General features: G+C 37.0%; 1 protein-coding gene across 1 annotated transcript in view; it reads right to left on the bottom strand.

Annotated features, from left to right (window-relative positions):
- The window catches only part of NAF1 (nuclear assembly factor 1 ribonucleoprotein), a 50,421-nt gene that overhangs the window by 22,611 nt on the left and 10,870 nt on the right, over nucleotides 1-16,940 (bottom strand). Inside the window, exon 3 of the mRNA NM_001075652.2 lies at nucleotides 8,019-8,112. Within this exon, the coding sequence (NP_001069120.2) occupies nucleotides 8,019-8,112 (94 nt within the window). The remainder of the gene's footprint in view (nucleotides 1-8,018; nucleotides 8,113-16,940) is intronic.

Genomic DNA, 16,940 nt, shown 5'->3' with positions numbered 1-16,940 from the left:
ATTAGCCAGACTCATCAAGAAACAAAGGGAGGAAAATCAAATCAATGAAATTAGAAATGAAAATGGAGAGATCACAACAGACAACACAGAAATACAAAGGATCATAAGAAACTACTATCAGCAATTATATGCTAATAAATTGAACAACGTGGAAGAAATGGACTAATTCTTAGAAAAGTACAACTTTCCAAAACTGGACCAGGAAGAAAGAGAAAATCTTAACAGCATGGAAATCACAACTGATTTCACAATTTCACGGAAATTGAAACTGTAATCAGAAATCTTCCAGCAAACAAAGCCCATGTTCAGACAGCTTCACAGCTGAATTCTACCAAAAATTTAGGGAAGAGCTAACACCTAGCCTACTCAAACTCTTCCAGAAAATTGCAGAGGAAGGTAAACTTCCAAACTCATTCTATGAGGCCACCATCACCCTAGTACCAAAACCTGACAAAGATGTCACAAATAAAGAAAACTACAGGCCAATATTACTGATGAACATAGATGCAAAAATCCTTAACAAAATTCTAGCAATCAGAATCCAACAATACATTAAAAAGATCATACACCATGACCAAGTAGGCTTTATCCCAGGGATGCAAGGATTCTTCAATATTTGCAAATCAATCAATGTAATACACCACATTAACAAACTGAAAAATAAAAGCCATATGATGATCTCAATAGATGCAGAGAAAGCCTTTGACAAAATTCAATACCCATTTATGATAAAAACTCTCCAGAAAGCAGGAATAGTAGGAACATACCTCAACATAATAAAAGCTATATATGACAAACCCACAGCAAACATTATCCTCAAAGGTGAAAAACTGAAAGCATTTCCCCTAAAATCAGGAACAAGACAAGGGTGCCCACTTTCACCATTACTATTCAACATAGTTTTGGAAATTTTAGCCACAGCAATCAGAACAGAAAAAGAAATAAAAAAATCCAAATTGGAAAAGAAGAAGTAAAACTCTCACTGTTTGCAGATGACATGATCCTCTACATAGAAAACCCTAAAGAATCCACCAGAAAATTACTAGAACTAATCAATGAATATAGTAAAGTTGCAGGATATAAAATTAACATACAGAAATCCCTTGCATTCCAATACACTAATAATGAGAAAACAGAAAGAGAAATTAAGGGAACAGAAATCCCTTGCATTCCTATACACTAATAATGAGAAAATGGAAAGAGAAATTAAGGAAACAATTCCATTCACCATTGCAACAAAAAGAATAAAATACTTAGGAATATATCTACCTAAAGAAACTAAAGACCTATATATAGGAAACTATAAAACACTGGTGAAAGAAATGAAAGAGGACACTAACAGATGAGAAATATACCATGTTCATGGATTAGAAGAATCAATATAGTGAAAATGAGTATACTACCCAAAGCAATTTATAGATTCAATGCAACCCCTATCAAGCTACCAACAGTATTCTTCACAGAGCTAGAACAAGTAATTTCACAATTTGTATGGAAATACAAGAATAGCCAAAGCAGTGTTGAGAAAGAAGAATGGAACTGGAGGAATCAATCTGCCTGACTTCAGGCTCTACTACAAAGCCACAGTCATCAAAACAGTATAGTACTGGCACAAAGACAGAAATATAGATCAATGGAACAAAATAGAAAGCCCAGAGATAAATCCACGCACATATGGACACCTTATCTTTGACAAAGGAGGCAAGAATATACAATGGATTAAAGACAATCTCTTTAACAAGTGGTGCTGGGAAAACTGGTCAACCACTTGTAAAAGAATGAAACTAGAACACTTTCTAACACCATACACAAAAATAAACTCAATGTGGATTAAAGATCTAAACCTAAGACTAGAAACTATAAAACTCCTAGAGGAGAACACAGGCAAAACACTCTCTGACATACATCACAGTAGGATCCTCTATGACCCACCTCCCAGAATATTGGAAATAAAAGCAAAAATAAACAAATGGGACCTAATTAAACTTAAAAGCTTCTGCACAACAAAGGAAACTATAAGCAAGGTGAAAAGACAGCCTTCAGAATGGGAGAAAATAATAGCAAATGAAGCAACTGACAAACAACTAGTCTCAAAAATATACAAGCAACTCCTACAGCTCAATTCCAGAACAATAAATGACCCAATCAAAAAATGGGCCAAAGAACTAGACATTTCTCCAAAGAAAACATATAGATGGCTAACAAACACATGAAAAGATGCTCAACATCACTCATTATCAGAGAAATGAAAATCAAAACCACAATGAGGTACCATTTCACACCAGTCAGAATGGCTGCGATCCAAAAGTCTACAAGCAATAAATGCTGGAGAGGATGTGGAGAAAAGAGAACCCTCTTACACTGTTGGTGGGAATGCAAACTAGTATAGCCACTACGGAGAACAGTGTGGAGATTCCTTAAAAAACTGGAAATAGAACTGCCGTATGACCCAGCAATCCCACTGCTGGGCATACACACTAATAAGGAAACCAGAAGGGAAAGAGACACGTGTACCCCAATGTTCATCACAGCACTGTTTACAATAGCCAGGACATGGAAGCAACCTAGATGTCCATCAGCAGATGAATGGATAAGAAAGCTGTGGTACATATATACAATGGAGTATTACTTCAGCCATTAAAAAGAATACATTTGAATCAGTTCTAATGAGGTGGATGAAACTGGAGCCTATTATCCAGAGTGAAGTAAGCCAGAAAGAAAAACACCAATACAGTATACTAACGCACATATATGGAATTTAGAAAGATAGTAATAATAACCCTGTATACGAGACAGCAAAACAGACACTGATGTATAGAACAGTCTTTTGGACTCTGTGGGAGAGGGAAAGGGTGGGATGATTTGGGAGAATGGCATTGAAAAACATGTATAATATCATATATGAAACGAGTCGCCAGTACAGGTTTGGTGTATGATACTGGATGCTTGGGGCTGGTGCACTGGGATGACCCAGAGGGATGCTACGGGGAGGGAAGCGGGAGGAGGGTTCACGATGGGGAACACGTGTATACATGTGGAGGATTCATGTTGATATATGGCAAAACCAATACAATATTGTAAAGTTAAAAAATAAAATAAAATATATTAAAAAAATAAATAAATAAAAATTAAAAAAATAAAATCCCTTCAAGTATTTCAATTGTATCCCAATTAATTTCAAGATTTACTAGTTCTAAGTTGGAACATGCACTAAGGAACGGGCAACAATTTTTGAGCTAGATCTGCTTTTGGAATAAAGACAACAAAGACTGATAATAATACTGAATAATGACAGAATTTCCCAGGGTCAAATTACATGAAAATTAAAAACTAACTAATTCAAAACCCTCACATTTGATAGAAAGGTAAGAGTGCCTGAAGAACTATGGATGGAGGTTCGTGACATTGCACAGGACGCAATGATCAAGACCAACCCCAAAAAAAGAAATGCAAAAAGGCAAAATGGTTGTCCAAAGAGGCTTACAAATAGCTGAGAAAATAAAAGACGCGAAAGGCAAAGGAGAAAAGGAAAGATATACCCATTTGAATGCAGAGTTCCAAAGAATAGCAAGGAGAGATAAGAAAGCCTTTCTCAGTGATCAATGCAAAGAAATAGAGGAAAACAATAAAATGGGAAAGGCTAGACATCTCTTGAAGAAAACAGGAGATAACAGGGGAACATTTCATGCAAAGATGGGAACAATAAACTACAGAAATGGTATGGACCTAACAGAAGCAGAAGATACAAAGACGAGGTGGCAAGAATACACAGAAGAACTGTACAAAAAATTCTTCATGACCCAGATAACTATGATGGTGTGAACACTCACCTAGAGCTAGACATCCTGGAAGGTGAAGTTAAATGGGCCTTAGGAAGCATCACTATGAACAAAGCTAGCGGAGGTGATGGAACTCCATTTGAGCTATTTCAAATCCTTAAAAATGATGCTGTGAAAGTGCTGCACTCAATATGCCAGCAAATTTGGACAACTCAGCAGGGGCCACAGGACTGGAGAAGGTAAGTTTCATTCCAATCCAAAAGAACGGCAATTCCAAAGAATATTCACACTACCACACAATTGCACTCATCTCACACACTAGCAAAGTAATGCTCAAAAGTCCCGAAGCCAGGCTTCAACACAACATGAACCATGAACTTCCAGATGTTCAAGCTGGTTTGGAAAAGGCAGAGGAACCAGAGATCAAATTGGCAACATCTGCTGGATCATCGAAAAAGAAAGAGAATTGCAGAAAAACATCTTCTGCTTTATTGACCACATAAAAGCCTTTGACTGTGTGGATCACAAAAAACTGGAAAATTCTTAGAGATGGGAATACCAGACCACCGACCTGTCTTCTGAGAAATCTGTATGCAGGTCAAGAAGCAACAGTTAGAACTGGACATGGAACAACAGACTGGTTCCAAATCAGAAAAGTACATCAAGGCTTTATATTGCCACTCTGCTTATTTTACTTATATGCAGAGTACATCATGAGAAATGTTGGGCTGGATGGAGCACAAGCTGGAATCAAGATTGCCGGGAGAAATATCAATAACCTTGGCTAGGCAGATCACATCACACTTATGGCAGAAAGCGAAGAAGAGCCTCTTGATGAAAGTAAGAGAGAGAAAAAGTTGGCTTAAAGCTCAACATTCAGAAAACGAAGATCATGGCATCTGGTCCCATCACTTCATGGCAAATAGATGGGGAAACAATGGAAACAGTGATAGACTTTATTTTGGAGGGCTCCAAAAATCACTGCAGATGGTGACTGCAGCCATTAAATTAAAAGACACTTACTCCTTGGAAGAAAAGTTATGACCATCCTAGACAGCATATTCAAAAGCAGAGACATTACTTTACCAACAAAGGTCTGTCTAGTCAAGGCTATGGTTTTTCCAGTGGTCATGTATGGATGTGAGAGTTGGACTTGAAGAAAGCTGAGTGCCGAAGAACTGATGCTTCTGAACTGTGTTGTTCGAGAAGACTCTTGAGAGTCCCTTGGACTGCAAGGAGATCCAACCAGTCCATCCTAAAGGAAATCAGTCCTGGATGTTCATTGAAAGGACTGATGTTGAAGCTGACACTCCAATACTTTGGCCACCTCATGCGAAGAACTGACTCACTGGAAAAGACCCTGATGCTGGGAAAGATTGAGGGCAGGAGGAGAAGGGGACAACAGAGGATGAGACGGTTGGATGGCAACACCAACTCAATGGACATGGGTTTGAGTAAGCTCCAACAGTTGGTGATGGACAGGGGCGCCTGGCATGCTGCAGTCCATGAGGTCACAGAGAGTCAGACACGACTGAGACTGTGAACTGAAGAAAAGAGTACATAAGAGATTTTAACATGGTCGTATGGTGAAACCCACACAGAACTATCACCACAACCTAGCTGACTGATATTTAATGTTATTTTCTTTTTTGTAAAAGGTCTAAATAATGTTACATGTTTCAAGTTTCAAAACAGAGTGTGTAACAAGCATGTTCAATAGCAGCACATGCTCTGTTTGATTCATTAATCTTTATTCCCAGCAGGTTGAGAATTTTGTTAGTCTATTAGGATGTGTTAGTCAAAATAGTATCTTTTAAAAGCATTCTTTCACATGTATTACATAATTTACTTTTCTTTCCCTTGAGAATGAACATTATGACCTAAACTTTTTCTATACACATCAAGTCCAATAAACAGCTGACTCATACTATATAATCAAGCAATTACCTCTCTGATTTATTTTTGCATATTATTAAATACCATAAGGTAGTAAATGTAATGACTCAAGAATCCTGTAAAGTTTTAGTAATTATGATTTTTATAAAAAGGTTTCATTTAATTGGAATTTTCATTAATAAACTGCCAAATTGTAAGTAAGACTTATTTTTTAAAATAGTGATAAGACAATTTAAAGAAAAGATGAAAACAACAGTTTCAGAAGGATAGGTGTTTTAACTCTTCTCTTAATGTTTGATAAAATTCACCTGTGAAGCTGTCATGTCCTGGACTTTTGTTTGTTGAAAGGTTTTTAATCATGGTTTCAATGACCCTGCAATTCCACTCCTGGGCATATATCCAGAGAAAAACATGGCCCAAAAAGATGCATGCATCCCAGTGTTCACTGCAGCACTGTTTACAAAAGCCAAGACATGGAAGCAACCTAAATGTTCAGTCACAGAGGAATGGATAAAGATGTGGTACATATATTCAATGGAATATTACTCAACCATTAAAAAGAATCAAATAATGTCATCTGCAGCAACTTGGATGGACCTAGAGAGTGTCATACTGAGTGAAGTCAGACAGAGAAGGAGAAATAGCATATGACATCCCTTATATGAGAAATTTATAAAGAAATGATACAAATAAACTTACTTATAAAACAGAAAGAGACTTACAGACTTAGAAAACGAACTTCTGATTGCCTGGGGAGAAGGGATTGTTAGGGACTTTGGGAAGGTCATGTACATACTGCTATATTTAAAATGGATAACAAAGATCTACTGTAGAGCACATGGAACTCTGCTCAATGTTATGTGGCAGCCTGGGTGGGAGTGGGGTTTGGGGGAGAATGGATACAGGTATATGAATGGCTGAGTCCCTTCCCTGTTCACCTGAAAGTACTAGAACACTGTTAACTAGCTATACCCCAGTACAAAATGTTTTTGATGTTAAAAATAAATAAATAAAAAGATCAAAACATAAATTTTCATTTCTACCACTGATTGATTATACAACAGATCATAGGAGCAAGTGACTCAAATTCTTCTATGTCCCTTAAGTCATAAACTATGGACTGGTGGACCATTTAGGCCTTTTTCTCAGTTCAAAAATCCTATGTCTTTGTCAACTTGCAGTCCTATTTTTTGGTGTTGCTTACTAGAGTTAACAGTAGCAACATTAATTTCAAAGTCTCTCCTGTACTGACATCATATCTTAGGGCTAAAAGAAATCGGTAAAATTTAGTTCTCATATACTCCAATGGGTTCATATTTCATGGCATTAATGTCAGTATTAAATCACAGAACTTTCTAATTTACTTGTTTGTAAGATAAAATCAAAGGCAGTAGGCAGAGTAACAGCTCTCTACCCACAAAAAAAGATATCCACACACACAAATCCCTGAACCTGTGAATGATATTTTATATTAAGAAGACAGACTTTGCTGATAAGAATAAGGCTAAGCACGTTGCAGTACAAAATTACCCCGGTTAACAGTGGGTAGACCCAATCTAAGGAGTCCTTAGGAACAGAGAATCTTCCCAGTCTATGGTGATCCATCAGAGGGGGATGTGATGATAGAGAAGGTCACAGAGAAGCTACATTATGGATTTTGAAAATGAAGGGAGGGGGCCATGAGCAAAGGAATGTGAGAGACCTTCAGATACTGGAAAAGGTCAAGAAATGCATTATCCCTCAGAGCCTCCAGAGAGCAACTTGGGCCTGAAGGACCCCTTGACTTTAGCCAGTGGGACCCATCACACTTCCAGCCCACAGTACTATAAAGTAATAAATGTGTTGTTTTAAACCACTAAATTTGTAGCAACTTAACAGCAACAGAAAACACATGTATCATTCAAATAAATTTTGGAGAAATTTCTATGTCAGTAAAAGCACACTTTAAATTTTTAAAAAGACATTGTATTTATGTACTACTTCCCTGGTGACTCAGATGATAAAGCGTCTGTCTACAATGCGGGAGACCTGGGTTCGAGCCCTGGGTTGGGAAGATCCCCTGGAGAAGGAAAAGGCAATCCACTTCAGTACTATTGCCTGGAAAATCCCATGGACAGAGGAGCCTGGTAGGCTACAGTCTATGGGGTCACAAAGAGTAGGACACAACTGAGCAACTTCACTTTCACTTGGTGTAAGTAAAAACAGAATATATCTGTTCAAACCTAAGAGCTATAAAATGAAGTATTATTATATATTTTGGAGAAAATTCCCTAACCATAAGTCTTTGATTATTAGTATATGCTTGCATATAAATTATAATTATTAATAAAAATATATACATACCTAATTGTTCAATAATACTTGAAACCATTCCAAGAGGCTTTAATTCAATATCTTCAGGCAGAACAATAGTGAGTTCTTCAACAGAAGGTAGTTCCTGTAATACAAAAAAGCAGTAATCTTCCACCAGCTTCAAGGACTTAATTTTTTTTTTTTTTTTTAAAAGATGGCTTCCATGTAGTATGCTGTTTCTGTTTCTGAGATGTAACATTAAGTATTTTTCATCTCTTGGATCTCATCCTTTCTAGTGTCTGAACATTTCTCCCCTCTCCAACATCTCCCCACCTAAGTGATTCAAGAGATCTAGTATCTACACCCTAACCGATAATGCAGACCTAAATACCACTCTAGATTTTTCCAATCGACTTGAACAAGAGACCATCCTAAAAGAGACAATATAAAATAACTCCCAGAGACATTCCATTTGAAGAGAATTAATTCTATTGGCTCTGATTTCTCCACAGAAGAGTTCTCTGATCTGTCTTAATGTGGTTAGTTAATTAATTTGACTATGACTAAACAATTTAACAGAGGAACAGCTAACTTTTCTGAGGCTGTGTGAAAGAAAGATGAATTTCTGGTCTCTTCAAGACAAAATACATAATTCCTTGAAATGATGTAGTAAGTTTCAGCTCAAGAAGCTGTGAAGCTGTTACCTGATTATCTTCTTCCCTGTCTAGGTTAAAACCAAATTTCTTTACATTCTGACCCAGGTGCTGTTTGTCAGTTGTACAGAAACTAGATATTGAAGTGGAAAGGATACTGAAGAAAAATCTAAGAAAGCAGACCTTAGGTTTTAAATTAAATAAAAAGAGCTTTCTGTTCACCTTTGTCAAATGATCACAACTGACTCTCCCAAGTAAAGTTTTTCCCTAAGAAGGGCTTCAAGGAAAGTGCAAAGAGCCTACTAATGGTATACCAGGGTTAAGTCTGGGAGAGAAAAAATGACTTTTGGAGAACTGTTAAAAAAGACAGGAAAACCTAAATCATACAGAGCATTTTAGATGAGTGTATCTCAGATACTCATTTTCCTCTACAGGATCTCCAGTCCAGGCTTTTAGCAAAAACAAGACTGGGAGCTGACTGTGGCTCAGATCATGAACTCCTTATTGCAGAATTCAGACTTAAACTGAAGAAAGTGGAGAAATCCACTAGACCATTTAAGTATGACCTAAGTCAAATCCCTTATGATTATACAGTGGAAGTGAGAAATAGATTTAAGGGACTAGATCTGATAGATAGAGTGCCTGATGAACTATGGACGGAGGTTCTTGACATTGTACAGGAGACAGGGATCAAGACCATCTCCATGGAAAAGAAATGCAAAAAAGCAAAATGGCTGTCTGGAGAGGCCTTACAAATAGCTGTGAAAAGAAGATAAGCAAAAAGCAGAGGAGAAAAGGAAAGATATAAACATCTGAATGCAGAGTTCCAAAGAATAGCAGGGAGAGATAAGAAAGCCTTCCTCAGCCATCAATGCCAAGAAATAGAGAAAAAGAACAGAATGGGAAAGACTAGAGATCTCTTCAAGAAAATCAGAGATACCAAGGAAACATTTCACGCAAAGATGGGCTCAATAAAGGACAGAAATGGTATGGACCTAACAGAAGCAGAAGATATTAAGAAGAGGTGGGAAGAATACACAGAAGAACTGTACAAAAAAGATCTTCATGGTCCAGATAATCACAATGGTGTGATTACTCACCTACAGCAAGACATCCTGGAATGTGAAGTCAAATGGGCCTCAGGAAGCATCACTACGTACAAAGCTAGTGGAGGTGATGGAATTACCGCTGAGCTATTCCAAATCCTGAAAGATGATGCTGCAGAAGTGCTGCACTCAATATGTCAGCAAATTTGGAAAACTCAGCAGTGGCCACAGGACTGGAAAAGTTAAGTTTTCATTCTAATTCCAAAGAAAGGCAATGCCAAGGAATCCTCAAACCACTGCATAACGAACTACACTCATTTCACATGCTGGCAAAGTAATGCTCAGAATTTTCCAAGCCAAGCAACAACAGTACATATACTGAGAACTTTCAGATGTTCAAGCTGGATTTAGAAAAGGCACAGGAACCAGAGATCAACTGCTAAAATCCACTGGATCATAGAAAAAGCAAGAGAATTCCAGAAAAATATCTACTTCTGCTTTATTGACTACATAAAACCCTTTGACTGTGTGGATCACAACAAACTGTGGAAAATTCTTAAAGAGATGGAAATACAAGACCCATATATAAGAAACACATATACAGGTCAAGAAGCAACAGTTAGAACCCAACACGGGACAACAGACTGATTCCAAATTGGGAAAGAAGTACATGAAGGCTGTATGTTTTCACCTTGCTTATTTAACTTATATGCAGAGTACATCATGCGAAATGCCAGGCTGGATGAAGGAAGCACAAGCTGGAATCAAGATTGATGGGAGAAATATCAATAACCACAGATACGCAGATGACACCACCCTCATGGCAGAAAATGAAGAACTACAGAGCCTCCTGATGAAAGTAAAAAGAGGATTGTGAAAAGGCTGACTTAAAACTCAACATTCAAAAAACAAAGATCATGGCATCTGGTCCTAACACCTCATGGCAAATGGGGAAACAATGGAAACAGTAAGAGACTTTATTTTCTCGGGCTCCCAAATCCCTGCTGTGGTGATTGCTGCCATTAAATTAAAAGACACTTAATTCTTGGGAGAAAAACTATGAAAAACCTAGACAGCATATTAAAAAGTAGAGACACTACTCTGTCAACAAAGGTCCGTCTACTCAAAGTTATGGTTTTTCCAGTAGTCATGTATGGATGTGAGAGTTGGACCATGAAGAAGGCTGAGCTCTGACAAACTGATGCTTTAGAATTGTGTTGGAGAAGACTCTTGGGAGTCTCTTGGACTGCAAGGATATCAAACCAGTCAATCCTAATGGAAATCAATCCTGAATATTCATTGGAAGGACTGATGCTGAAGATCCAATACTCTGGCCACCTGACTGGAAGAGCCGACTCATTAGAAAAGACCCTGATGCTGGGAAAGACTGAAGGCAAGAGAAGGGGATGACAGAGGATGAGATGGTTGGATGGCATCACCGACTCAACTGACATGAGTCTGAGCAAACTCTGGGAGATGGTGAAGGACAGGGAAGTCTGGCATGCAGCAGTCCATGGGGTCAGAAAGAGTCAGACACAACTCAGCGACCGAACAACAGCAATGCAACCACACAAGGATGAAAACTGCTTGCTATTTCACCAAATTACAGTAAGGTATAGAGCAAAATCTTTCATTACTTTTAGACTGTAACAAAGTCTGCTGGTTAAATAAAGCTAAGAGTTTGTAGATAGAGGAAAGGAAGAAAAGCAGAAATGCTATGAGATCTTTTATGGAAACCTCCGAACCAGGTAGGAGGGCAGATCACATGCCAGTAACACTTAAGACACAAATCAATGCTATTCTCAATAAATATATGCTATTTTGACTACAAAATGGAAGGCTCCTTAATTTGTATTTTCTATAAGGAGGAATAAAGGCCCATGCAATATAATTACGTTTTGATCCAAACCAAAACTCTGATACTGTTTTCATCGTTTTTAACTTTAAATATAGAAGTTACATATGTTCCTTTTTTTTTTTTAATAAAAACTTCAGTAGTACAGAAGAATACAAAAATATTTAAAACATGAACAGCAAATAAATTTAAAAAATAAAAAGCAAAATAAAAAAAAAGCAAAAATCTCCCCTATCCTATTCCTTTCAACCTTGTTCCAATTCCTCTCCATAGACAGCTGTTAACAGATTTTCAAATATGTTTACTAGGCAGACACAAAGTTTACATTTAACTTTAATATGTCTCATTCAAATAAAATATCCATATTGTAATATAAGCTATCTTTTTCATGTTATATCTTGCACGTCTTTCTACATCAAAAATAAGTATGTATTTTATTTAAACTCTTATGGTGTTCCACTATATAAATGGACTATAACTTAGTATACCAATCATCCTATATAATAATAATCTGCACAGCTTTAATTTTTATTATTACACAAAATGATACAATGAACATTCTTTAATACATACGTTTGTGTAACTCTCATGATAAATTCTTCTAAGTGAAACTGCTAGATCCAAAGGTATAAACATTTTTAATTTTGACAAATACTGCTAAATCTCCTTTCAAAAAGGCTGCATCAATGCACACTTCCATGAATGATGTATGAAGAGATTTTCCTATTATCGATGTCATCACTCAGGAGCAAACTTTAAAGCCCACCCAATAGGTCCAAAATAGTATCCTGCCTTAAATCCAAATTTCTTCATTAATCAGGACAACATGATTCCTGGCTATCTGAATGTATTTATGAATTGTTTGTATACTTTACATATAGTTCTTCTGAAAGGTTTATCTTTTTATCAGTTTGTAAGAAAATTTGGGGTCTTTAAGAACATTTGCCCGTTATCAACTATACAGCAAATATCCATTCCCTTATCTCCCAAATATATCAATCTTTTCCTTTTTTCTGATTTTAACCCCGTATCACATTTATGAAGACCTCTATAACAAGATCACGTTTGAAACATTGTTGCTGTCCTTACTTTGCTGCTGCTGCTAAGTCGCTTCAATCGTGTCTGACTCTGTCTGACCCCATAGACCGCAGCCCACCAGGCTCCACCGTCCCTGGGATTCTCCACGCAAGAACACTGGAGTGGGTTGCCATTTCCTTCTTCAATGCATGTAAGTGAAAAGTGAAAGTGAAATCGCTCAGTTGTGCCTGACTCTTAGCGACCCCATGGACTGCAGCCTACCAGGCTTCTCCATCCATGGGATTTTCCAGGCAAGAGTACTGGAGTGGGTTGCCATTGCCTTCTCCTTCCTTACTTTAGTTTCACTTTTAAAATTATATGTATGATGGAGAGAGTAACATGGAAACTTACATTAGCATATGTAAAACTGCCAATGGGACTTTGCATTCTGTCTCAGGGAACTCAAATAGGGGCTCTGTATCAACCTAGAGGGGTGGGATGGGGAGGGAGATGAAAGGGAGGTTCAAGAGGGAGGGGACATATGTATAACTATGGGTGATTCATGCTGATGCTTGACAGAAAACAACAAAATTCTGTAAAGCAATTATCCTTCAATTAAAAAATTAATAATAAATAAAGTACTCTTATCAAAAAATAAAATTACATGAACACAATATCATGCTGAAATTCATGTCTAGTGCTTTTCTTGTGTAGTCACTCTATTATCATATTTTCAAAAAAATAAGTTCTCCTACTTTTCAATATTAGCACATTGTATTTTGAACTGTTCAAATAACTATGGTTGGTATGACTACAATACAAATGTCAAGCAAGTGTGATGATTGTGGGCTTGTATCTCTATCAGGAATGTTTCAAATGTCAAGCATAAGAATGAATTTTGATTGGGATTTTTTTTTTAATAAGGTTAAGAAAGGTATACATATATTCCTATTTTTGTGTCTCTTTTTTAAGTGAGACATGATGACTGTTAAACTTTACCAAATGCCTTTTCATCATCTTTTGAGATTATTATCACATAAATCACTCTGAGTTGAGCATGTCAAACTATACAGGGTCTGACAGAGTCCTGACATCCTGCTTCAAGGATGTCTGTGAGACAGCCAGCATAAGAGACAAGGCAAGGTAAATAAAGCCAGACTATTTGCAGGGAGGTGGGGACTTACACCTGTGTTCAAAATACAGGCTGGCAGGCTCCCTGAACTGTTACTACCCCATTTTCAACCTATGTATTAATAAAACAGCAAGTTTTGCCTACTAATGGGAAGGATTTCTGATCTCACATAGAACCAAACTTAGAATACAGATATAATACTTCTAATTCCAGCTCACTGACCCCAGGACTCTGAAATGTGGAAATATATACAGTTTTCTGTGATTCCTACAGAAGGCCAATGAAGGCATTCAACTGCTTCTTGATGGTAAAAGACTCTACCTATAAGAGCGATATGCATGAAGTCTCTTATCACAAATGCTCTACAAAACACAAAAGGTATGTATAGTACATATAACTTAAGAGATAAATGGAATCAGCCTATTACAATTCCAGGTTAACAGCCTGTTTTGGAATTTGCTTTTGAAAGTCTAGTTAAGCCAACCAGTATATTTGCTTTGGAAATGGCAGATATTCTGGAAATGGAATCAATGGAGAAAAGAGATATTTGTCCTTTTCAAATAAGCATGCTAGGAAACAAGGGATAAAAGATAAAGGGGGCAAAAATCTCCCAAACTCCCTCAACAATTCATCCAAGGGATGTGCTTTCCATGAAGATTTTTGACAGGTTTGAAGGCATAATTTTAGAAGGTTCAAATGGAAAGCTTCTCGGACTGCAATGTCACACCGTCAACATAAAATCCTGTCTCAACATGTAGATAGATGTCTCAAGTTATGTTAACTTCCCTAACCATTAAGCTGAAGAACTGCACCACCACCAAGCCTAGTCAGTCTTTATCAAATTAACCTGTGGTTTTGTTTTCTTGTGAATATATTAATGTCTAATATACTATTCTTTTACCGGCTTAAAATCTATGTCCCAAACTAGACAACAAATCCAACAAAAACTAGGACGAGGTCTGCCTTGCTTCTTACTATGGTAAGAACAATGACTATCACAAAGTAAATAGTATATACTAAATGATATTTAGTATATATCACAAAGGTATTTAGTATATATTTATTACATGAATTGACTTAGCTCAACAACCCAAGCTAAAAACAAATAAACAAACAAAAAATTTAAATTGGAGTTTTTCAGGCAAAGCACGAATCAGATAATGAAACTACAATTCTTAAAATTCAAGAGAGAATCCTCAAGGAATGAAAAGGATCTCAACCCAGCCTTCTCAAAAAGAAAGTAAAAAAGGGTGGCTTCCAATTAAGCTTCACTGCACAGAACTGACACACAGATACCTCAGGTTTGCAGCAGCAAGTATTATTGTAGCCAGGAGAGTAACTAATACAGCAGTTGCCCTGGTACAAAATTCAATCTGCTTAGTCTCATAACCTCCTTCAAATAAAAACCAAAACTTTGTTTTCCACAAGTGGAGAAAGGATGTGTATGTGTGATAGAGACGAGGAGAAGCACACTCCAGTGACAAAGAACAAAAGAAAGGGACCAAAACACACAGTAAATGACACTAGTGCCTTGCCAGTGGAGAGTATATAGAGTCAGAGATGAGACACGTAACAACGACAAACCAAAAGGCTGAGGGCAGACATGATGAGGGAAATCCAGGCCCTTTATCATATAAACAAAACCGAGTCTCATGAAAACAAAAAGTTAGAAACCTATTTACAGCTAGTTAGGAAGATTCAAACATGAGCCTGGTTTACCTATGACCCTCATAGAAAGATTAATGAGTGAGTAGGAAAGACTCCTACTCTGCTTATCTAATACAAGATGTTAATTAATTTGATTATTTAAATTTAATTAATTAAAATTAAATAAAATTTACAATGCAGTCTTCAGGAGCACTAGCCACATTCAAGTGTTCTGTTGCTGTGGTATAAAGACAGGGTTAATATAATAGGACATGTCCATCACTGCAGGAGGACTGGCTGGATAGCACTGCTTTACACTCTCATACATCCAAAGAGCCCTCCATTACTAAATATATACCCAAGTATAAGCGGACCATCTATTTTTAGCCATTAATACAAGTATAATTTTAGGACCACATTCTAACAGTATGCACCATATTAGGTCTTGACGTTAACCTGAATACCTGGGAAATGAAGGTGTGTGATCAATCTTTATCATTATTGTTATTTGCTACTTTCCAAAATTAAAAAGAAACTAACAACTTATTTTGGATATATACAATCTGCAGCTAAATATAAATATCTATGCTTTCATGCGTGCTTAGTTGCTAAGTTGTGTCTGACTCTTTGTGACCCCATGGACTCTAAGCCACCAGATTCCACTGTCCATGGGATTTTCCAGGCAAGAATGCTGGAGTGGGTTGCCATTTCCCACTCTGGGGGATTTTCCTGACCCAGGGACTGAATCCACATCTCCTGCATTGGCAGGCAGATTCTCTACCACTGAGTCACCAAAAATAGGCATAGCATTCAGCAAAATGCTAAAAGTCAACATACTAATGAAATCCAATCCTCTACTTCTGGCGCATCTACAGATCCAAATCAAAGGCTTTATTAAAGGGCAACAGAGGGTTTCTTACAATAATGTAGGAAAGCTTAAATTAGATGACAGAATCATCTTTCACCATTACAAATTATGCTCATTACTCAAAAACCAAATAATCGGGAAGTTCAAATGATCAAATTCCAGTGCTGTGAAAAAGTCCTAAGCAGGAACTGAAAAACAGAGCTGACTAGACTCCATCTGATGCCAGATCTGAATCTGCTCTTCCTCACTCACTGCATCAGGAAAGTCATTTTTGGGTTATCAGTTTTCTTATCTATCTATAAGTAGTGAGAAACTAAGCAAAAAAAAAAAAAGTTCTCAACAATTCATACAAGTGATTAATAGTACAATTTTTAAAAATGTTTAACAGCATGCAATCAAAAAGACAGAATATTAATACAGAAATTACATAACAGACTTGAATAAAGTTACTCTGATTCTGAAGAACAGATGTTATGCTCTTCAGCTATGGCATTAAAGAAATGCAAGGTCCCAACCACATCTCAAGTAACTGTGAAAGATCAACAACAGTCTATCATTGCTCAGTTAAACAAAATATTCAAATGTGTAGCATCTAACATTAAAATTCATCCTATTAAAAATTAAACTGTAGATACGCCAGTCAAAAAATGGTGTCTAAGACTTTCATCAGAAAAATGGAAGGAGCTAATCAGTCAGAAATGGCCCTCTGAAAAAACAACAATATCTTACAATGGCCCTGACTTCCCTAGCTCAAG

This window comes from Bos taurus, chromosome 6, assembly GCF_002263795.3.
Source record: "Bos taurus isolate L1 Dominette 01449 registration number 42190680 breed Hereford chromosome 6, ARS-UCD2.0, whole genome shotgun sequence".
NCBI lineage: Eukaryota > Metazoa > Chordata > Mammalia > Artiodactyla > Bovidae > Bos > Bos taurus.
This window is presented reverse-complemented; position numbering and strand designations above follow the sequence as displayed.